This window comes from Panulirus ornatus, chromosome 6 (genome assembly GCF_036320965.1).
Source record: "Panulirus ornatus isolate Po-2019 chromosome 6, ASM3632096v1, whole genome shotgun sequence".
In the NCBI taxonomy this organism is placed as follows: Eukaryota; Metazoa; Arthropoda; class Malacostraca; order Decapoda; family Palinuridae; genus Panulirus; species Panulirus ornatus.
In genome coordinates this window covers 48,777,195-48,801,352 of record NC_092229.1, presented here as the reverse complement: position 1 = coordinate 48,801,352, position 24,158 = coordinate 48,777,195, and the positions used below count along the sequence as shown (strand labels likewise).

At 44.0% G+C, this 24,158-nt stretch overlaps 2 protein-coding genes and 1 long non-coding RNA gene across 4 annotated transcripts in view; 1 reads left to right on the top strand and 2 right to left on the bottom strand.

The window, feature by feature from the left end:
- Nucleotides 1-101, bottom strand: part of LOC139749258 (uncharacterized) — a 5,719-nt gene extending 5,618 nt beyond the window's left edge. Inside the window, exon 1 of the mRNA XM_071662994.1 lies at nucleotides 64-101. Within this exon, the coding sequence (XP_071519095.1) occupies nucleotides 64-101 (38 nt within the window). The remainder of the gene's footprint in view (nucleotides 1-63) is intronic.
- LOC139749214 (uncharacterized) overlaps nucleotides 1-24,158 on the top strand; it is a 228,308-nt gene that overhangs the window by 74,606 nt on the left and 129,544 nt on the right. The gene's annotated exons all lie outside the window — the stretch shown is intronic.
- On the bottom strand, nucleotides 23-24,158 carry LOC139749213 (uncharacterized). The gene is made up of 3 exons (XM_071662902.1): nucleotides 23,944-24,158; nucleotides 2,694-2,890; nucleotides 23-2,081 (listed from the first exon to the last, which is right to left on the bottom strand). Exons 1-3 carry the CDS (start codon nucleotides 24,019-24,021, stop codon nucleotides 164-166), a joined length of 2,193 nt encoding a protein of 730 aa, XP_071519003.1. The 5' UTR covers nucleotides 24,022-24,158; the 3' UTR covers nucleotides 23-163.

Here is a 24,158-nt window from a genome sequence, read left to right as displayed (position 1 = left end):
GGTTGATCCATGCCCGGCCACGAGAAGATTAGAGCCACGGAAGGTCCCTGATGTTCGCCCTACCGTTGAACCACTAGGACCATGGGAGGTTGACGATCCATGAATACCTACAGAAGTGCCGGAATCCGATCTACGAACTCCCGACGAAGCGACGGATCCTTGGTTACGTACGAACAACGATGATGATCCCCGTACGCCTGTGGTGGTGGTGGTGGTGGTCGGTCCTTGGGTATGTGTGGTGGCTCCACCGTGCGCCGAAGTCGATCCCAATGATCCCAGGCTCTGCGACGATGCACGGAGGCTGTGTGAAGCAGAGAAAGCCCGAGGACTCGCCTGAGGATCTTGTAAAGGACGAACCCCCAGCGAACGACGAGCCAGCACCGCCCTGTACAGATCCGGAAAAGTGAGCTTCGTTCAAGTTTCGTTCGGCTTCAGAAACAGAACCTTCGGTCGTGATGGTTGGTTCGTAGCCGTCTTCCTCTTCGTCGTATTCCGTCGTGAGCTTGACGTCGACTCCGGCAGATGAAGCGGGATGAACGACGGGTGTTCCACTGTGGGTTTCTCCCGTCCGACGCACGCCCGGAGAAAAACCAGGGATCCGAAGAGATGAAACCGCTTCGCGGGTAGACACAACCGATTCACTGACTGGAACGACGGGTCGATGAGTTGAAGAGTCTGGTTGACGGGTAGGAGAGACTCTCTGGGTGTTTGAGACAAGCTGATGGGATGGCGTGACTGGCTGGCGATGAGAAACGACTGGTTGACGAGCTGCAGGTGAAACGCTGTTGCTTGATCCTGTTGAAAGGCGATTGCTGCTGAAGCCCACAGATCCCAAGGAAGTGGAGTGTGCCCTTCCTCCTGACTGGAACAATGATCCTTGTTTCCTTGTATCATCCAGAGGCACTTTCTCATTTCCACTAATTGGCGCTACACTAAGAGCGTGTCCGCCTGGAGATAAGGTTCCTTGGCTTTCGACCTTCTCCTTTACTGATCTTGCAGACTCGAAGTCTCTGCTGTGAGCAGCAGAGTGTGAGGGATGAGTGCCTGGTTGTGTGAGCTGCGTGGCCCCTGTGGATGATGAACCACGAGTAAATGTGGGAAAGGCGTTGGGACTGGGACCGCCGTTGCTTACTGAGTTTACTGTAGCTCGACCACCTGCAGAGATAGGCTTGCGGTTGACGGCAACTCTTGAAGCGCCGGAGTTGCCTGATGCATGAATCTGTTGCCTGTTCGATCTCGTTCCTGAGGTTGGTACTGGTGAAGCATTAATGCTGCTGATGGTGGTCGACGACGCCTCACTGATGAACGGTTGTGGTGATCCAAAAGAACCTGGAATATTGAGGCTGGTGACTCCAGAAAAACCACCCCTTGGAGAACTACTTAAAGCTGCGTCTTTCTTTGGAGTGTGAGATATGGAATTCTGATGGTTTATGGAAACGGTAGAAAATAGTTGCGATCCAGGAGGTATTATGGGGTCTGGGGTCGTGAGTTGGTTGGCGCCTGCAGGACCACTCGTGTGCTTCGAGGTCGTTCCGAATCCAGCTAAGCTCGATCCAGGACCCGAATTTCTCGTTGATCCAGAGCCGAATGAAGAAGACTGTCCTCCAGTTGATCCGCTTCTCCTGCGAGAGCTCGAGGGCGACCCAGAAGCTTGGGACGAGAAGGAAGTGTGAGGAGCAGGCAAGACTGGCGCTCCGATGTGTAATTCTGAGTCAACATGGACGGGAGTTCCCTCATTTTCTAAGAGTGTTCCTGAAGACTGATGATTCGATGACGAAGATAAACCCGAGCTGGAAGAGTGCGAAGCAAACGAAGATTCGAAAGCTCCAGAGCCGGAGAATTCCCTGTGGGAGAAGGAAGACTCTGCTTCTCCCGTAGGTGTAAACCCTGAAGAGGAATCAAACCTGTGGGTGCCTCCGGACGACGCCCTCGGGTTAAATGGTTGCTTCTTGGAAGATTGTTTGCCGATGTGTTTGTTGAGGTCGTATAGAGTATGGGCCTTGTTGCATGGGTAGGCATACTCTTCGTCAATGCAGGTACGTGAGACCTGGCTGAACCGGGTTCGATTTGGACAGAAGAAACTGCAAAAGGGGAAGAACTAGTAAAGATACCATCCATCACTGGTGTTACTTATGATCAAGATTCCTTGAAGTTGAAAATATATACCTATGTTCATTTCTTTTTTTTAACAATGTAGAAATACTTTCATGCGTTACAGGCAACAGATATAGATTAATATATTCCTTACATCGTTATTTGATAAAGAGCCATATATATATATATATATATATATATATATATATATATATATATATATATATATATATATATATATATATATATGTGTGTGTGTGTGAAACCGACACTGCATAAGCACAAACATGCCCTAAACATGGCCATCTTGCATGACAGCTAAAAATAGAGTATGAGAAAAGAATGAAGAAATATATCAGAACTTGCCTAGGTTTTTGTAAACCTGTATTTTTAAGGCAGAAGGATTTTAGCCATGAAGAAAGGCAAGGAAGAGGGGAAAAAGATTTTAAAGTTTAGAAGGGAAAGACTTGTAGCACCTCGTCAGTTGCTTTCAAGATGTAAAAGAGCCAGGGACAGAATTCCCTGAAAGAGGAGGCTGGAAATTAGTGAGAGTTCTTCCAGCGATGGACCAAAACTATCCAGCAACTTCCAGACCTCACCTGAACTGGAAAGTATCGAGGGTCCTTCCAAGGGCTGTCTGGACGGGCATGCAGATGTGGAAGACTTGACAGTTTTGGTTCTGGTCGGCGTAGTAGCCATACTCCCGTCCGTCGCAGCTGAAGTTCTTGTTTATAACACCCACCACCGTCTCTGCGTCCGCTGCCAAGTCGAAGGCTCGCGGTCGGGTTGGGTTGAGCTGTTGAAGGATGTGGAAGGTTAGTAATCTCTCTTTTTCTTTTTCTTTTTTACTCTTTACCACAATATTAGTAATAAAGAGAAGACATGCCGCTTGAATATATTCACTGGAAACGCTTGCAAAATACAAGTATGATCAAATGATATGGTGTTCCAAGAAGACATGCCGCTTGAATGTATTCAGGTGGAAACACTTGCAAAATACAAGTATGATCAGATGATACGGTGTTCCAACTTGAGCCTCATAGTCAGAGGATGACAACGCTTTGCACCATGTTTACGTTCTCGATGGAGATATACCGTCAACATTAAATGGAATGAAAGTAAATAAAACGGCAGGTCCTGATAAGTTTCATCCAGCAACAATGAAAGAAACTGAAGATTAAGTAGTTCAGCCTTTGCCTGTTTCTTGATAGCAAGTCACTTGCTATAGGGGAAGTTCCTCAAGACTTTAAGCTCTCTAGCCAAACACTGATATTCAGAGTAAGTTGGTACGATCATATCCTATTATGATAAATAGAAACTCGATGGCAACCATTTTACTTCGAATGAGGCAAAGTACGTTTTTCTTCATCTGCGTATTTTAGTCCCAGGCCGAAAATCGTCGCCCACTTAACGTGAAATCACATCTGGCAAACGTATGGAAGTCATCATGTATTGCAAGAGTGTAAATCAGCCGTAGATGAGAACAATCGCTGTCTCTTAGCCTCTCATCGACCACACAGGTGCTGGCTGATGACTTCCTCGGTTGTGGACATCACTGTAATGTACGTCGGTCCCTTTGTGGGTCTCGAAACATTAGACTTCTCGAGCAGTCTTGTGTTATATTAAGTACCCTTGTTTCCTCAACATGGTCACCCATTTCACTCGTGATTGGCAGCCTGGTTTTCGACGCTGTCACGACCACTCACCTTGACTTCTTTTGGGATGGAATTAGCATATATGACGAATTAAGCGGTTGGTGTCAGTCACACAGCTTTTCGAAAAACATTCGATAATATCCCACACAAGGACAAGCAAAAGTTCGGTCGCATGGTACAGTTGAGTCTGTGCTTCGGTGGCTAGAAAATTGCTGGACTCGTAGGGAACTAAGAGCATTGTCTACGTGAAAGCTTAAGGTGATCAGACGTAACTTGTTGGTGTGCCGCAAGGTTCAGTCTTGGAACCAGTTTTCTTTCAGATGTATCGAAGACATCGCTTTTGCGCTGCAAGGTATCAAAATACGCAGCGTAGAGTAAGCTTGGGAAACAAAGCTGCAGTAGAAAGTGAACGTGCACTGCTGCAAGCTGACAGACACAAATTGATAGATTGGGCTCACAAAAGGCAGATGAACTGTACCATCGATTAGTGCGAAGTTCAACTCATCAGTAGTGAGAAAAAAAAAAAGAGAAAGCTAACTACAACAACAAAAAGGAGAATGCTAACTACAAGAAGAATTTTGTAAGCTACATAGCGTAGTGAGGGAAGGATGTAATAACCTTTGAGAGGATTTCATAATCACCACTGACCTAAAGACGAGTCAGCAGCTTGCAGAACCAGTCAAAACAGGACAAGAAAACTTCTTGTTCGTGTGTAAGGAATTAGCCATCAGTACTCCTATATGCAACTTTTGCGTCCCCACCATGAATGTGGTGTTCAATTGTGGTCGCCCTTCTTGGAAATGGGAAAAGACAGAATAGGGAGAGTCCAATGTCGAGTTATAAGGGAGACAGGGTCGAGTTACAGTGGGTACAGCATCGAGTTATAAGGAATACAGCGTCGAGTTACAGAGAATAGAGCATTTAGTTACCAAAATGATTGATTGCATGAGGATCATGTCCTAAGGCAGTCAATACAACCTTCCCTTTACGTAGACTAAACTAGTTTTACCCCATCAGCGGGATTTGTTAAGACCTGTAAATGACGTACGCCAAACAGGAGCAGATGAAAGCAACACCATAGACTCGACAAATATTTGGCCTCAAGTCTGCGTTCCCTTTGTCCCAAAGTTTACAGAGGTATTTCCCCCGTTAAATCGTTTGTTACTTTCCTCCTCTACTCTATAGTGAAAACGTAGTATTACCGATCCCTTCCACCTCACAGACAGCCGCGAAAAGGACCCAGTGCTCCTTCGTCGAATGGATTCCTTTTGTGTTCTACTTTTGTGGCTGGGAATTACTACTCCTGTAAAAGCGAGTTTAAGAAAGTGGTATTAAGATCCTCAGATGAGATGGGGAAAAATGGATCCACACAGCAGTTGCTGTGTGAAGTTGTGTGAACTATCTCGATGGGCAACCCATGTCTCCTTGTCGTCGGGGGGCTCTTTCCCGCAGCACGGAGCCAAAAACTTGGCTATAAGCTGTTTCTCCTGTGCTGGGTGGTGTGAACGGGTCAAGCGAGAGGTGGAGTTGACCTCGCCTGGGGGGGGATGACCTGCTTTCCTCCATCTCGTTTTACCCCGCCAAGAAAAAAAGAGAGAAAAAAAAAAGCACAGTTCCCAGAAGTTGTTTATGCCCAAATATCCCTTTCCTTAAAAGTGTTTTTTTTTTTTTCCTCGACTATTTTGTTAAAAAGTTTACAGCCAGCGTAGTTCATGAGTTGCCTCATCGCCTTCCCCAAACGTTTATAAAACTCACATTCTGGACTTTCTTTTTTTTTACATATATCTTTTATGTATATTTATATGTCATGTTCGACCTTCAGTATGCATGTATAATTTTGTCCATTTTATCACACACTTGAGCCGGTTAACATTCCATCACAGCATCGTAATGTGTATGCATTTTTTTTTTTTTTCACCTAAATAGGGGTCACATTTTACCGATATATTGACAAGAGTTCCCACCCGCAGGGTCAGGTCGTGGTAGTGTGTATATACAGCGACCTCATTCCCGCATCCTGATCCTGTGTTCCTCATGCAGTGACCTTTATTGACCCCTCCTTGGCCTCCTTTGATACCCTCATCCCGTGTGTAATGCCAGTGTCTCCACCTACACGGATGAGGTCAGGAGTGTAGGGTGATGTTACAGCAAATAGCCTCGTTGCAAGTAGGTGTTTCCCATGTTCGCTCGGGAGATAACCTCGTTGTAGACCATTAGGTCGTCTGTTATCGGGTTTTCCCTTGTCCTCCCCGCTGATAATCTCTTCATAGATCATCAGGTCACCAATTACGGGGCTTTTCCACGTCCTCCAGCAGATAACCTCGTCATAGACCATCAGGTTGGTTCTAATGGTATCCGGCCTCCCTATGTCCTCCAGCAGATAACCTCGTCATAGTCCATCAGGTTGGTCTAATGGTATCTGGCTTCCTTATGTCCTCCAGCAGATAACCTCGTCATAGACCATCAGGTTGGTCTTCTGTCATCTGGCGTCCCTGTGTCCTCCAGCAGATAACCTCGTCATACACCATCAGGAATTCTGTCATCTGGCTTCCCCACGTATTCCCATGCATGTCCAGTTCGCTATCATGTTTCATGCAAATTATCTCCCCACCTGTTCTCTCCTGCAGCTAAGTCTAGGAGGGTCTGCAGGCTCAACAAGTGAGAGATAAATGTAGGTGAGCGATACAGGAAATAAAGATGAACAGTAACCAAAAACTTTGATGAATCAGTATGACGGAGAAAAGGTATAGTGATGTACAATGTGGAAAGCAGAGGATGTGGATGGCGAGCGAGGCCATGGATAACACACAAAGATTATTTTATTTGTGCAATAGAAATTTGGTATAGAAATATAGACGACTAATTGATATAGAACGCGAGCTACATCATATGTTATTAGATTTTGAAAAAGTGAAAACGTTACTAGTATATATATATATATATATATATATATATATATATATATATATATATATATATATATATATTATATTCATATGGCGACTTTTGATTAGATTATACAGTCTGGGATGACTGGAGAGTTGATTGACCCGGATTTGACGAAGGCCAGCGACCCAGGAGACCAACCACTCTAACCTGCCGGCAGTGATTGAGGCTGCACTAACCTGCCGGCAGTGAGCAGGGCAACACTGATTTGCCGGCAGTGAGTTAGGACACACAAACCTGCCGGCAGTGACTTGGGGGGGCCGGGGCCACGCTCCTGTATGTGCAGTGAGTTGGACCACACTAACCTGCCTAAGGTGGCCATACCACTCAATATGCAGTGAGTTGGGCCACACTAACGTGGCCTGGCAGTGTGCGGAACCATTCTACTGCACCCTAGTGGCAGTGAACGTAACTTAGTGTATCCTGCCCACAGTGAACAGGGCCACACGCACAACTCAGCTCTGTAATCGTTGAGTCATAGCTTCAGTGCTTTGTGTTCCATTCATTCTCGGCCATTGGTAAAAAAAAGAAAGAAAAAAGGAAAAAGAATCTTAATACATCGGTAGATTTTTTTTTTTTTTTCTCTCGCAATTTTGCCCACTCATTCAGCTCGTACCTCGTAAAATTCGCACAAGTTTCTGCGTTTGGCCAAAACATATTCGATGATTTCTTTCTCCCTCGGTGCAAAGGACGATTGACGTCAATTCCCTTAAGGCTGAGGAAGAATCGATGATGGGGTTATGGAGATCCAGAAATGACTTTAATGCCTCAGCTAACCAACCATCATCAAACAGCAGATGCTGGAACTTGAGTGAGGTTGGGGGTGTGGAGTTTCTGCGCCCATACCCGAGGAATGCACGAGCTCTGATTGGCTGCTGAATGTAAACTCTACACAGCCATATTGGATGGATGATGGAATATTATTGGCCAGTAGGTTTCAGGAGGCGTGGCCGTACGACAATGTCCCGCGTTTTTTTTTATGTTTATTTTCAGTTGAAAAACGACGTATCGTGCCTAGTAACGAAAATGCTGCAGAAATGCATTTGTGAATAGATATATACTTTGGTGTGTTGATGGTCAGAAATTACAGGTATAAGCTCACCACGAACTGTTCAGCGTTTCTGTTTCTAAGGGACGCTGTAGTGTTTGTATACATAAGATATAGGAAGCAGTTAATGTGTTATCTTTGTAAGTAAACGGTATAGGAAACTGTTAGTGTGTTATCTTTATAAGTAAGCGGTATAGGAAACTGTTAGTGTGATGGTGGTGGTGGTGAATTACAAATATAAGTTCACTCTTGAATTTTTTTCGACGTCGTGGACGTCTTTGAGTTACGCAGTTGTAGAAGGCGACTAGAAGGGGAGGAGGGAGCAGGGAGAGCTGAAATTCCACCACTCTCGTTTTTTTAATTTTCCAAAAGGAACAGAGAAGGGGTCCAGGTTGAGGATAGTCCCTCAACCCTCAAAGGTTCAGTCCTCTGTTCTTAACGCTACCTCGCTAACGCGGGAAATGGCGAATAGTATGAAAGAAAGAAAGATTTCAAAGCCCATTTCATTTTAGGTGGAGGAGGAAATCCTTTTTAAGTATGTTTTACCAATTGTCAGTTTGATCCCTGGAAAATATTTGTGTGAGAAAGAAAGTAAACCAGCTTTTGGCGAAATTGTGTTTTTCGTAAAAGTGATGCATTTTACTCTCACTGAAAAAGAAGACATATTAAGCTCATTTTATGGAAAGCTCTGGAAGAACATGGAAAATATGATTGATTTCGTTTTTGCAGTGATAGAATTCTGTATTTGGTGTCAAATGAGACTAGGGGACGTGTGCGTGACGGAGATAACATTTTTGAACCCGTTTATTCTACGTTAGTAAATAAGGTGACAGTAGGGAAGGCTATTAAAGTGTTAGGGTCAATATGTGGCTGTTTAACGCAGTAGAAGACGCGCTTTTGGAAATCGATAGAACCTGTAGATAACCGAGATTTACGTTGTTCCTCAGCGTTATACTCTGAACATACCAAGCATACCATGATGTATCTTCTGAACATACCAGACATACCATGATATATCTTCTGAACATACCAAACATACCATGATATATCTTCTGGAAATACCAGACATGCTATATCTTCTGAACATACTAGATATGCTATGATATAGCTTCTGAACATACCTGACATGCTATAACATATCTTCCAAACATACCATGATAACAGGAGTGCGTCGAAGTATCGTAATGTATGTACTCCATACAAACAGACGACGCGATGACCGGCTGGTGGGACCAGCGTACATCATCCTCCCCCCCGACAATTGGCCCTCAGAAAGCGATTCTGAACAGCGCGCCACATTCCATATGTTTCTACTACAAATCACGGCACACCACCAAGAAGGGAATGGTTGGGTGAGGTTTTCATAAGCTCTGATGATGTCTACAGGTATAGTCATCTGTTTTGGGTGATTCTCATCCATCCATTATCCCGTCAAGTGCACGTTAAGATATCGGCGTATCTCGTATGTGGATCCACTGAAGATGATGGAGGAAGACATTGCTTTCGGAAGTTTTAAATTTTCATCATTTGCAGTTTACGTGAAAAAAAAAGGGAAATGAAGAGCAGTTTCCCTTCTAACCTCATTTGAATTATAAATGATTTATCGCTGTGGTCTCCGCAAGAAGCGAAGAACAGCGCAGGTATTGTGGTTTAGCCAGTCACTATTCTCGTCTCGAAGAACAGCGCTGGTGTGATGGTTTAGCCAGTCACTATTCTCGTCTCGAAGAACAGCGCTGGTGTGATGGTTTAGCCAGTCACTGTTCTCAAGACTCGGCACAAATGAATAGATCTTTAAACTTCGCTCCGTCGGAGACCGAAGGAAGAAGTTGTAAACGTTCGGCGATCCGTGCTTCCCCGAACCTGAGCGTATTGGTTAAGAATTGCTGTGTCTCTATTTACATCGAGTGTATGAAAAAAAAAAAAAAAAGAATCTGCAGGTCTTGCTGAAATTCTGGGTAAAATCCGCCGGTTTTTCTAGCATTAAATTTGTCATCAGTTGCCGCGCACTTGAGAAAGTTTGGGTTAGTTGGTTGAAAGTTTTGATATTTTGGTCTTTATGAGATGCGGAACACGAACACAAGTTTGTGTATTATGGTCTCTCACCACGGCAAGAACTACACAAAAGTTTTAATTATTTCAATTTTCTCTTCTGTAAACCAGAGAGAGAGAGACATGGAAGTTTGACAAAAACATTTATCAGTTTTTACTTCCCTGCACTTCGTAGTCATAATTTCTTACCTTTTTTCAAATTCTAACTTAGCATTGAATTCATTAAATGTATTCACTGTGCTGAGAAGGGAGGAGGAGTGGCTGTTTCCAGTTTGTCTTTCAGTGATTAGGTCATTGATGGTGTGACTCAGAGTTTGAATGTATTGTATGATTTCTACTGATGGTGATTTCTTGTGTCTTGAGTTCTTTTTTTTTTTTTTGTCTTAGGTGTGTAGCTAGAGGGTAGAAATTTAGATTATATCTGTATATATATACCATGCAGTCTGTAGGGGATGAGAGAACCTAAGAAGTCAGTCACTTGTTTGCTGATGATAGAGCGCTGGTGCAGATTCGAGTGAGAAACTGCAGAAGTTGGTGACTGAGGTTGGAAGTGTGTATGAAAGGAGGGAGTCGAGAGTAAATGTGGCTAAAAGCAAAGTTCTTTGGTTTAGCAGAGTTGACGGACAGGTTGGTTGGGGAGAGTTTGAATGTAGAAGCATTGAAGGAAGTGTTTTTGGTACCTGTGAGTGGACCTGGCAATGAATGGAATCGTGGAAGCAGAAGTGAACCATAGGGAAGGTGAGCGGACGAAGGCTCTTGAAACGTTGAAAAATGTGTGGGAAAGAGATCAGTATCTGGAGGGGCAAAAATGGGTGTGTTGGAAGATATATACAGCAGCCACAAAAATGCGAGGCTTTGGGTACAGATAGGGTGGTGCCGAGAAGGGTGGATGTGTTGGAAATGAAACGTTTGAGGACAATATGTGGTGAGTGGTGGTTTGATCGAGTAAGTAATGAAAGGGTAAGAGAGATGTGTGGAAATTAAAAGAGTGTGGGTGAGAGATGTGAAGGTGGGCTGAAATGGTTTGGACATATGGAAAGAATGAGTGAGGAAAGGTAAACAAAGATATGCAAGTCAGAAGTGGAGGGAACGAGAAAAGAAATTAAGTGATGGAGTGAAAAAGATTTTGAGTGATTGTGGCCAGAACATGCAGGAGGGTGAAAGGCGTGCACGGTGTAGAGTGAATTGGAATGATGTGGTTTACTGAGTTCGACGTGCCGTCATTGGACTGAACTAGGGCGTGTGAAGCGTCGGGACTAAACACGGAAAGGTCTAGAGGGCCTGGTTGCGAATAGGAAGCTGTAATTTCGGTGCATTATACATGACAGCTTGAGGATATGTGTGAGTGGATGCGGCCTTTCTTCATTCATTCCTGGCGTTTATATATATATATATATATATATATATATATATATATATATATATATATATATATATATATATATATATATATATGCGTTTTTTCAGCAGGGGCCAAGAAACGTCTTTCGTCAGCTCCCTTAAAAAAAAGAAATTGTCAGAGTTGTCCCTAAAAGACAGCATTTCTCACCAGTCTCGAATGAAAACCAAAAGATTCCCTAAAAGGCAGCTTTTGTTTATAGTGTCGCAAAAGAGAACTTTTGCCAGAAATCCGATTTTTTTTTTACTTTTCGTAGCCCCCCAAAAAACTGGCTTTCGTCAGCAGTGGCCACAGCTGTCATCCTCCATCATCACTTGGCCCGATTGGAAGCACCCAAACGCCTTTCCTCATAAAGTCAGAAATATCAGCTCACTTTTCTCCTTTCATTTTCGGCGAAAATTCTACGTTTCTTACCGACCTCCAATTCATTTTATGGCAACCAGGTCAGCCAATAGATTGTCCAAGATCAAAAGCAAGCCGTACGCGGAAAAGGGATGGGGCAGCCAGCGTATAGAAAAGGTTAAAGGAACTTGACGAGGTCCCACAGTGACGTATGTCCTGAGGTTGTGGGTGCAATTGGGCAATGAGTCTGATGGCTCCAGAGTGTCGCCGTGGTTGACTCCCGAGGTAACATAGTGCCTCCTCGGATCCCCCACAGAGAATGAAGAAGAGAGAGAAAGGAGAAAACTAAGGGAGCTCGTCGGCAGAAGAACTGAGGAAGGGGGAAGAAGAACCAGATGTAAATGAACTAAAGCTAGAGAAGAAAGGAGTTACTAAAGATAAGACTAAGATCGCTGAGGAGAAAAATAGTAAAACGAAAAATAGAAGGAGGAAGAAGGTGAATGTTTAAAGAGGATAAGTAGGTGGTAGAAGTGAACATAAAATCGCATGGAAAAGTGGCAGGTTATTAAGAAGTGGAGGATAGAAGGGACTTAAGATGAAAACGTAGATGAAAAATGAAAACTTCAAACATTAGAGTGAACAGTATGGAAAGCGGCAAATGTATATCGGACGAAGTTGGTAAAATGAGTGAAGTCTTTTGAAATATAACAGATAAAAATGCATGTGTGTGTGTGTGTGTGAGAGAGAGAGAGAGAGAGAGAGAGAGAGAGAGAGAGAGAGAGAGAGAGAGAGAGATCTAATTTGCATATATATGTGTAAATGTATAATCCTTACGGTAGTTTAAAGTGTCACACACACACACACACACACACACACACACACACACACACACACACACACACACACGGCATCATTTTTACCATCAGTATAGAGAGAAGATTGAAAGTATTCCCTGGTCTCAAAAAAATATTTCCTTTTATTGTTTAGAATAAACGAATTGGGAATACATCACCGAACCCCTGACGATTGAAAATCCAGTTTGTATTACTTCTGTGGCTGTTTCACCCTGTAATTCCAGTGACAGCTGGACATTTGTTTTGTAAAACTGCCCCGCATCAAAACTGACATGCAAATTAGACCAATTTCTCGCTGAATGCCGCTTCCAACCGGAACGTACCAGAAACAGCAACAATATACTAAACGCTACACTATCTCTCTCTCTCTCTCTCTCTCTCTCTCTCTCTCTCTCTCTCTCTCTCTCTCTCTGATATTCCTTCTCTCTCATTCCCTCTCTCATTCTCTCTCTCTCTCATTCTCTCTCTCTCTCTCTCTCTCTCTCTCTCTCTCTCTCTCTCTCTCTCTCTCTCTCTCTCTGATATTCCTTCTCTCTCATTCCCTCTCTCATTCTCTCTCTCTCTCTCTCTCTCTCTCTCTCTCTCTCTCTCTCTCTCTCTCTCTCTCTCTCTCTCTCTCTCTCTCTCTCTTTCTCTCTCTCTCTCTCTCTCTCTCTCTCTCTCTCTCTCTCTCTCTCTCTCTCTCTCAGGACCTAATGGATATACAATAAAAGAATTTATACGTTTGTTTCAGCTGGTCGACAGTGTACGAAATGAAATTATGGCAAGGATTATAATATGCCACAGCGATACGCCATGTACCCCTTTTGGTCCGTTCCAGTTTGAGCCACACGGAGGAATTCTTCTCATTGTTATTGTTCCGCTCTCGTAAGGATTTCTAATATTTTATGATCTCCTGATTTAGCCCGGGAAAGGTCATGAGAATGTCTGCCTCGGACTGTGTGTGAAAGGAAGGGATATCTACGTGTTTATTTCACACAAGGTTCTGGGATTATTTCATTCCCACGATTATATTTTAATCCCTGATATAGATGCTCTCTTCTTTTTTTTCTGTTTTTTGGTGGGGTCGTTTCAGAAATTTTCCCTCCCTCTCTTCATCCCACCATTGCTTTCACTGTGACTTGTTCACCCGTTCATGCTCGTTCTCATATTCACATTTCTCTCTTCCATTCTTAGGTCCACTCTCAGTCCACCTCGCTTGCATTTTGCATTTCCCGTTCATTTTCCACCAATTCTCACTTCCACCTTGATTCAGACACTCGTATTCAGATGCTCAGTTGTACTCTCTCTCTCTCTCTCTCTCTCTCTCTCTCTCTCTCTCTCTCTCTCTCTCTCTCTCTCTCTCTCTCTCCCTCTCTCTCACGAAATGTTTACCATACATAAACAAAAAAAAAAAAAAGAAAATCAAGATAAGGATGAATCAAGAACTCGCAGTCGTAAGATATTCCCTATCAAAATACATCTCATATAAGAGAGACCCATGATTGTAAATTGTCAAAAACTCGTATTTCATAAGTGCTTGGGTAAAGTCTAGCGGGTCTTAAAGCTTTTAAGCCTCAAAGGGAACTTCCTTGACAACATTTTCGGGATATATCGTCTTGGAAGATTGAGGGTTGATAAAAATTCCTGTGCTGTGGGAGAGAGAGAGAGAGAGAGAGAGAGAGAGAGAGAGAGAGAGAGAGAGAGAGAGAGAGAGTTGACTATGTCTTAACCCCTTTGGAGAGAGAGAGAGAGAGAGAGAGTTGACTGTCTTAACCCCTTTGGAGAGAGAGAGAGAGAGAGAGAGAGAGAGAGAGAGAGAGAGAGAGAGAGAGAGAGAGAGATTTAACAAAGTATGTTAATGGTGTAAACGTTATTTGTCGTCTGACAACATCCGCTGCTGCCGAACATACTGCCAGCTTTAGGAAGAGAAAGATCTAATTTATATCTCCATTTTATAATATATATATATATATATATATATATATATATATATATATATATATATATATATATATATATATATATATATATATATATATAATGTGTGTGTGTTTGAGAATACAAAAAATTTATCATGACTCCCGATGCAATATGCAGCACATAATTCCTTTCGCAAGTGATGTACATTAAATGAAAGACAGCATTTTTAGCATGGCCCTTAAAGAGTCTGTCTTTGTCGTCATTTTCCCCCAGAGAACACACACAGTTCACGTCAATCTCCGTCAGAATAAAATCTTTTTCACCAGCAGTCCACAGACGACAGCTCCCCGTCAGCGACGTACCCCGTTTGCCTGTCACACATCATCATCGCAAATCGTTACTGGACGCACCCAAACGCTTTACCTCGTGGAATCGCAAATATCAGCTCGGGATTTTTATCCTTTCAGTTGAAATACCGCCCATCCCAACAAACTTCAGTCCCATCAAAAGAGACTCCATATCAGGTTATGGATAGGCAAAGATCGAAATCATGTATTAGACGAAGAAGGGATGGGACAGCCGGTGTATAGAAAAGGTTAAAGGATGTCGACGTCGTTCCACGGTAAGTGTATGATCTGGATATTGGTCGCAATTTCGCAATGAAGCTGATGGCTGCAGTGACTCCATGGGATAGGCATGAGTGCCTCGAGTCCACCTAAGAGGGAGGAAGAAGGTAGGAAACAGCTAAAGCGACTTGGAAGAATGAAAAAAGAAAAGAAAAACAAGAACACGATGATGAAGAAAAGAAGAAGGAATGAGAGACGGGAGAGAGAGTTAACATGAATGAGTGAAAGACAAGAATGAATAATCCTCTCGGTTGTTTAAAGTGTCATAAACACGCACGCCATCACCCATCCTATCAGCAGAGGCGAGATAGAAAATATTCTGCGATCTCGACAAAATGTTTCAAATTATCGTTTTGAATAAATAGATTGGGACTTTATCACCAAGGCCCCTGATAATGTTGATAGGAAATCCAGTGTGCATTACTTCTGTGGCTGTTTCACCCTGTAACTCCGATGACAGCCAGACATTTGTTTTGTAGAACTTCCCCGCATCAAAACTGACATGCAAATTGAACCAATTTCTCGCTGAATGCAGCTTCCAGCCCGAACGTACCAGAAACAGCAACAATATACTAAATGCAACTCTCTCTCTCTCTCTCTCTCTCTCTCTCTCTCTCTCTCTCTCTCTCTCTCTCTCTGAATCCGATGGATTTGAAAATGAAATGTAGTCCGCGTTTGCCTCAGCTAATCAACGCGGTATGAAATCATATTTGCCTTTTGTTGATAAGCAATAATTCCTCTTTAGTCAATCAGGTGAATATGAATCCCATAGGATCGGTTGGAAATCATGGATGAGGTTGGACAGTTATTGAATCATACGTAGAAGCTTGGAAAAGTCGTGATAAGAACCGGAAAGAAATTACAAACTAGTTGATGGCACTGATGAGAAAATGGAAAATGTTGCCCACAAAGTGGGAAGGTGGAAGGATAAGGTTTAGAAGAAGACTAGAACCTTATGCCCGACCTTCTCAGTGTTTTGATCATTTAGTGTCCATTCTATCATTCAGACGTCTTGAGCAGGGATGGTACGATCCTCGAGCACGACGATGCGATACTTCAGCACGACGGTACGATCCCTCAAGCGCAACGGCACGACCTCAGCGCACGATGCAGTACGACCCATAGTTATAACGACCCGTCCTTCAACTGGAACCATTAGGGTGTAGTCAAAGCCTTCACTTGTCCCCCGCTCTTCAGCCGCACCATTGTCCTGCGTGTAGGTCAAAGTCACACGGGAGTACAGCCGTCGCGTTACCATTCCATTCTTCAGGAAAATTAGTTCAAAAATTCTGGGGAAATGCGTCCGGCCGACTTCCCTGGCCATTGTACCTTTAAGGGGAGTGTGAGAGGTGGTGAGAGAGGGGTAATGGGAAGTGATGAGAGGCGGCGGTATGAGCGAAGGGAGAATTGGAAAGGAGAGTGTGAGAGTAATATTTGAAGGTAAAGTAGGGGATAATGAGGATAGGTGGTAAAGTAGACTGACAAAATGGTGAAGGAATGGAAAGAAGAAAGAAACACGAGATAAGAATGATAATGAAACAAATGAAAACAATATATATATATATATATATATATATATATATATATATATATATATATATATATATATATATTTTTTCTTTTTTCAAACTATTCGCCATTTCCCGCGTTAGCGAGGTAGCGTTAAGAACAGAGAACTGGGCCACTGAGGGAATATCCTCACCTGGCCCCCTTCTCTGTTCCTTCTTTTGGAAAATTAAAAAAAATTGAGAGGGGAGGATTTCCAGCCCCCCGCTCCCTCCCCTTTTAGTCGCCATCTACGACACGCAGGGAATACGTGGGAAGTATTCTTTCTCCCCTATCCCCAGGGATAATATATATATATATATATATATATATATATATATATATATATATATATATATATATATATATATATATATATATAATTCCTACTATACCCACGATACAATAATGAAACGAGAATATTCAAGACAAAGTACAGTGTTATGCCATTTTCTTAAAAAGTCCCGAACATTAGTAATGTATTTACTTATTTAAATTGACCTGGCAACCCTTTCTAGGAAAGAGTCCTGGTGTTGCCTAGGACTTTTCTGAAGGCTCTTGCAATCCAAAGCTGCGCTACGTCCAGTAGCAGGGAGATCTAGACTCCGTGGTGTGATGAGTTATCGGTCTAGACTGTACATACTGCTCCCGAGGATACGAGTCTCAGCAAAGGTGACCTTTTCCCCCCCTCTCGCAGCGTAAACCCCGAGCAGGCGGAGTCCGGTAACACCCGGACTTCATCTAATGATTCGCCCTAACAGGAAGCGCCATCTGTCTGTACTGAACGTTTTGAGCCTCGCTTTCATTCTCATTCTTTTTCTTTCCTTGCCTCCGTACCACTGTCGCTTTCATTCACAAACTATCTCTCTCTCTCTCTCTCTCTCTCTCTCTCTCTCTCTCTCTCTCTCTCTCACACACACACACACACACACACACACACACACATTAAGGATTCACAGGAAATATTCGCTAAAACACCAGCGGAAAGAAGAAAAAAATAACTCAAACACGGAGATGAAGAGAGAAAGAGAGCAGCCATACATATCAGATTTTTCACTTGAGAAAATGTCTTTATCCCAACGGAGTAGACACCTACCTAGGGCGAAAACTTGGTCAGAAATTTCATATTACACGGGAAATTGCCGAAGTCTTAGAAGGGCTTTGAAAGCTTTCAAGGGTTAAAGAAACTCGTTTGACAACTTTCTAAGATCGGATCTCGGGAGCCAAGAGTTAAAATTCCTCTGTGTGTGTGTGTGAGGGAGGGAGGAGGAAGGTGGAGAAGAATAGGTGGTGTCTTGTCCATTATGGGACGAGAGAGAGAGAGAGAGAGAGAGAGAGAGAGAGAGAGAGAGAGAGAGAGAGAGAGAGAGAGCCACACAGATGCCTGAAGGTCCAAATGAGGTGGTCTAGTCTTAACGAGCTCCCCTCAAATGCAGTTAAAAAAAATGAAAATGATAGCAAAGTAAAGGGAGTCTCTCTCTCTCTCTCTCTCTCTCTCTCTCTCTCTCTCTCTCTCTCTCTCTCTCTCTCTCTCTCTCTCTCTCCTCTCTCTCTCTCTCTCTCTCTCTCTCTCTCTCCAGTCCACCCGGACTGTAGAGAGAGAGAGTAACAAGAATATTTTTTTAGCCATGCAGACTAAACCAGATTAGACGAGATTAGGGGGTCTGTTGATTCCACCTTCTGCCCCCTTGCAGTGAGGCCATTGTAGTGATGCCCTTGTATTGAAGCCCTTGTATTTAGGCCTTTGTATTGAGGCCCTTGTATTAAGGCCATTGTAGTGAAGCCCTTGTATTGAGGCTCTTGTATTAAGGTCTTTGTATTGAAGCCCTTGTATTTAGGCCTTTGTATTGAGGCCCTTGTATTAAGGCCACTGTAGTGAAGCCCTTGTACTGAGGCTGTTGTATTAAGGCCTTTGTATTGAAGCCCTTGTATTGAGGCCTTTGTATTGAGGCCCTTCTAGTGAAGCCCTTGTATTGAGGCCCTTATATCAAGGCCCTTGTATTGAGACCCTTGTACCAAGGCCCTTGTAGTGAACCCCCTGTCCTGAAGGACTGGTTAAGGTAGAGCTACCCTCCCAGAGCCATTCCGACCTCCTCCTCTTATAAGGCGACCCAAAGGCTTGTGAGGATCGATGTTATAAAGAACATTTTGCCCGAGACTGGTTCATTGTAGGCTGGAGGCAGTGAACATCCATGGCCCTGTGGCTGTACGGTGACGGGCTGGTCGAGGAGAGACAGACAGACGGACAGACAGACAGTGACACACACAGACACCTGGAGAGTATGAGAGAGAGAGAGAGAGAGAGAGAGAGAGAGAGAGAGAGAGAGAGAGAGAGAGAGAGAGTAAAGATAGCTGAAGAGACAAACAGTAAAACTGGAAATCGAGACAACAGAGACGTCTTTGTTCAGCGAAATGACCTCGCAAGACACACACACACACACACACACACACACATACACACACACACACACACACACACACACACACACACACACACACAGAGTCAAGACAACGTACTCCATCCACACAGGATCAGCTGGTAAACCCTCCCCTGCCCTCCACAACGACAGAGATACCAGAGGACGAAAAACCCCGAGAACGAATTTGCAAACCAAAGGTGCGTGTCTGTGTGTGTGTGTGTGTGTGTGTGTGTGTGTGTGTGTGTGTGTGATCGTTAAGCGTTAAACCAGCCCTCCTCCCCTCCCCTCCTCTCTTCCTCCTCTCCCCCCCCAACCCCCTCGCTCTAGCGAAAGGCAAGAGAGTTCCTCACATCGGTGTTCACCCCCTAGCGTACACCACACACACACATACACACACACACACACACACACACACAACACACACACACACAACACACACACACACAACACACACACACACACACACAAGAGTGGAGACTGTGACGGAAAGATACCCTAAGAACGAGGTCGGATACGTCAGAATCCTCACCGTGCCATCAAAACAAAGACTGTGTCAGACTTGGGTAATCATTAGTGTTGTCTTGATGAGACACCCCCCAGGTCACGAGGAGGGAGGAGCTGCTGCTTGTGGTTCTGTGTCCTTGGTCAGGTCACTGGTGGGTCATGGCGAATGTGGTTTAAAGCCACTTCCTCAAGACTGTGGTTAATTATGGTGGGTGTGGGGGGGGGGGGGTCTGGTGATTAGCATACGTGAGATTCTGAAGAGAGAGAGAGAGAGAGAGAGAGACGAGGATGCGAGTGAAGTGAGCCGGTTGTGTATGGGATTTCAGTAAAGGGAAGGGGGCGCCTTTGTTCAAAGTATATTACGAAACGATCGCTGTGTGTTTGCACAGTTTTGTAACGGAGGCATTGTAAAGGGAACGTGTGAAGACTCGAAGCGAGGCATTGCGAACCAAAACGTATGCAGTGGTTTGGCTGTACATCTATCATACCCAAGGCAATTTTCACCCGAGATGAACGCAAGGAGATTGTTCGTGATTGCTAGGTGTGTGTACGTAATAGACCTCGGGGGAGAGAGAGGGTAATACTGGCCCGAGGGGTAAGTATTTTCCGTCTTGGGTAAGATTATGGATTTGTTACCCCCCAGGAGCGAGATGAGGATTAACGACCAGTCGAACACCACCAGTGTTGTGTTGTGGGGTCAGTGTTGTGGTTGTGGGGGAGTGAACAGTCGAACAACACCAGTGTTAGTGTTGTGGGGTCAGTGTTGTGGTTGGGGGGGAGTACTGAACAGTCGAATGGTGTTGTGGGGCCAGTGTTGTGGTTGGGGGGGAGTGAACCGTTGAACACCAGTGTTAGTGTTGTGGGCCCAGTGTTGTGGTTGGGGGGGAGTGAACAGTCGAACACCACCAGTGTTGTGGGGTCAGTGTTGTGGTTGGGGGGGAGTACTGAACAGTCGAATGGTGTTGTGGGGCCAGTGTTGTGGTTGGGGGGGAGTGAACAGTCGAACACCAGTGATGTGTTGTTGTGGGGAGGGTAAATGAACCCTGATGTTACTCTAGAACCACATAAGAGGCGTTACGTTATACACTGTTCCCTGACGGGTAACCTGTGAAGTAACTGTGACTCGCAGATACCTTCGGGAGGAAAAGGTAAACACGAGATTTCTTGATGGAAATGACCAAACTGCAAGTCAGGGAAGTTCAAGGGGCCATCGCGTCGCAATTGAGCCATTTTCTTTTTTTCTCGTGTGGGATTACCATCCTTCTTGACGGCTCTGATGACAAGTTTAGCTTCCTTTTTCTCTCCTTCCTCCGACTCACTCACTTCTCCCCACTCACTCACTCGCATAATCATGGGCGGAGTTGTTAGTCTGTTGGGTTAGGAGGCCCGACCATAACGGCTGCCGCAGACACTGAAAGTCGTAACTCAGAGCTAACCAACGGTCCCATTGTTCGGTCTACTTTACTGTACAATATACTTGTCAAATTCGACTTTACTGCATATTAGACTGTAATGTATTTGGCCCACAGGAGACTGTGAATGTCTTGTGCTGGGACGTTAATATCCCGCTGGTCATTTTCAGTGAGCTGAAGTAATCAGTGGCGGAAAATTATATATATATATATATATATATATATATATATATATATATATATATATATATATATATATATATATATATATATATATATATATATTCGATGTATATCAACTGACATATTTCTCTCTTGTCTCCCCTGATGATGTGATTATTACACGAAAGTGCACTTGGGAACTTAACGTGTTTCATTTTCCCGTGGACTCATAGGAATATATATATATATATATATAATATATATATATATATATATATATATATATATATATATATATATATATATATATTAAAGGGAAACAGGAAGAAAAGAAGACATTATATTTCGTCAGGTCTGAAGGGTATGTGTTGCCTGGGTATGGTAGCCAGTACCATGTAAATAAACCATGGGAGATCACATGGGATCATATCCTTCACGTGGGGTGATATTCTCCTCAGTGCGAAGATTCCTATATTCAGAAGATCACTTGGGATGATATCCTTCACAGTGAGAAGGTTCCTATACTATATATTCCTTAGGAGGAGGAATTAAGATTCTGAAGAACGTAGATAGGGTGGATAGGATAGGTGTAGTATAGAGAAAGGTAGTTATAGAGATAGGGTAGTATAGAGGATAGGGTAGTATAGAGGATAGGGTAGTATAGAGGATATGGTTGTATAGAGGATAGGGTAGTATAGAGGATAGGGTAGTATAGAGGATAGGGTAGTATAGAGGATAGGGTAGTATAGAGGATAGGGTAGTATAGAAGATAGGGTAGTATAGAGGATAGGGTAGTATAGAGGATAGGATAGTATAGAGGATTGGGTAGTATAGAGGATTGGGTAGTATAGAGGATAGTGTAGTATAGAGGATTGGGTAGTATAGAGGATATGGAGTCAGTGTCTGGTATATCATCTCGGTGAGGATAAGATGTGTTATTATAAAAGGGTAACAGAATACATCTGGACACCTTACACCACTCTTCGTCTCTGTCCTCCTTCAGAAATCCCATCTTCTAGGTTGTTTTTTCTCTATTTCTTATGTATCATTGCTTTTGTTGTTGTTTTTTTATGTTATTATATATTAGAATGGAATATCTTTCAGGGCCCTTTTCTCTCTTTTTTTTTTTTTTTGTAAAAATGTCCCACACCATTTGTCTGGGTTCTATTCTTCTCCCCTTCCCCACCTCACTCCCGAGTCTAATTCTCCCCTTGCCCTCTCCTAAGTCCTGCACTCCCTCACTCCCTTCCGTCGCCCGTCCGTCCCGGCCGTCAGTAAACAACAGGAAAATATGGACGATTGGAATAAAAGGGAACCTCATCTGGGCCCGTCTGTGGGGGCTAGCAGTTTCCTTAATGTCGCTTCTCTCTCTCTCTCTCTCTCTCTCTCTCTCTCTCTCTCTCTCTCTCTCTCTCTCTCTCTCTCTCTCTCTCTCTCTCTCTCTCTCTCTCTCTCCTCTCTCTCTCCTGGCTCATGACTCCTCAGCCCATCCTTATAACCACACCTGTGTGTGTGTGTGTGTGTGTGTGTGTGTGTGTGTGTGTGTGTGTGTTACGGGGGAGAGAGTTTTACACTTGTGTTGCCCCGTCTCTTAACCTTGTGTATAAGTACCATGTCTTTACTCCTGTTTGTCTATGTATACACACACACTCCCCATCCATACACTTATCCAAAGTGGGGAGGTGGCCAGCTCACACAAATCTTAAACTCATGTATGATTAGTTGGCACCTCATTGTTTTGTAAAATCTTTAAACACCTCAAGTGTGTATTTTCAGCCAAATGGCTGCTAACATCCAGTAAACCGTCTATTTATTTATTTATTTATTCATATAAGCCCGGTACCTATTTGTCGACCATTCCCGATTGGAGGATGAACAGTTGGGTTGACTGTGGGCCCACCGCCGCGCCCGGGTTACGAACCCACGCTTGCCCGAAACATGATCAGCGCGAGGCTCACCACTACACCACGGAAGCCCGCACTGTGTTGTCCATGATTTGATAACAACTGGCATCAAGCCAGCACACACACAATCTATTTTCCCATTCTGTATTTTGCATTCATTTTGGGTTCAATTGAATATGTATTGGTAGGTGGGTGGGTGTCGGGTTTGGGGGGAGGAGGAGCATTACGATTTACTGTCCCTTCTTCATCAATACAGACTTGAAATTTAGATCATTACTTGTCTCCTCCATCAGATAACCTCGTCATAGACCACCGGGTCTTCTGTTATCTGTCTTTACCATGTCCTCTCGCAGATAACCTCGTCATAGACCATCACGTCTTCTGCTATCTGTCATTCTTCCAACAAGTAACCTCGTCTTAGACCATTAGGTCTTCTCTTATCTGTCTTTACCATGTCCTCCAGCACATGACCTCGTCCTAGACCATCAGGTCTTCTGCTATCTGTCATTCTTCCAGCAAGTAACCTCGTCTTAGACCATTAGGTCTTCTCTTATCTGTCTTTACCATGTCCTCCAGCACATGACCTCGTCCTAGACCATCAGGTCTTCTGCTATCTGTCATTCTTCCAGCAAGTAACCTCGTCATAGACCATCAGGTCTTCTCTTATCTGTCTTTACCATGTCCTCCAGCACATAACCTCGTCATAGACCATCAGGTCTTCTGTTATCTGTCCTTCCCATGTCCTGTCCTCCAGGACATAACCTCGTCATAGACCGTCATGCGGTCTGTTATATGCACGTGCATATAAACACACACACACACACACACACACACACACACACACACCAAGTTTCTTGTTCAAATGATGTGCGAAGCAAGGAATGTCGTTTCTCATGAACACATCACAAGAAAACCTCATTCAACTCTCTCTCTCTCTCTCTCTCTCTCTCTCTCTCTCTCTCTCTCTCTCTCTCTCTCTCTCTCTCTCTCTCTCTCCACAAAACTTAACCTTACGTAGTTTCTTTCGCAGTGAGGGGGGAGCTTCATTAGAAGCACTGACCCTTTGACCTCATTCACTCACCTTCTTGCTGCTGGGGTCAGCGAGGGTCGTCCAGGCGAGCAAGGTCACCGCCATCGCCGGTAAGGTCAACCCCGCCATCTTTTTGACCCGGGGTCACCTCGAAACGCGCGTGAGAAAATTCCAAGAAGAACCGGGGTTTGAATCGGGAGGGAAGGCAAGACGAGGTCAAGGAAGGGCAGCTGGTGGAATCTGGAAAGAAAACGGAGGGGGAGGGG

What these genes read in the sequence shown, in the direction of transcription:
- LOC139749213 (XM_071662902.1), bottom strand. Translation starts at nt 24,021, where the DNA reads ATGGCGGGGTTGACCTTACCGGCGATGGCGGTGACCTTGCTCGCCTGG. An exon ending in CTGACCCCAGCAGCAAGAAG is followed by an intron (nt 2,891 to 23,943) that starts GTGAGTGAATGA and finishes ATCCTTCAACAG; the next exon opens with CTCAACCCAACCCGACCGCG. An exon ending in CTCGATACTTTCCAGTTCAG is followed by an intron (nt 2,082 to 2,693) that starts GTGAGGTCTGGA and finishes CCCCTTTTGCAG; the next exon opens with TTTCTTCTGTCCAAATCGAA.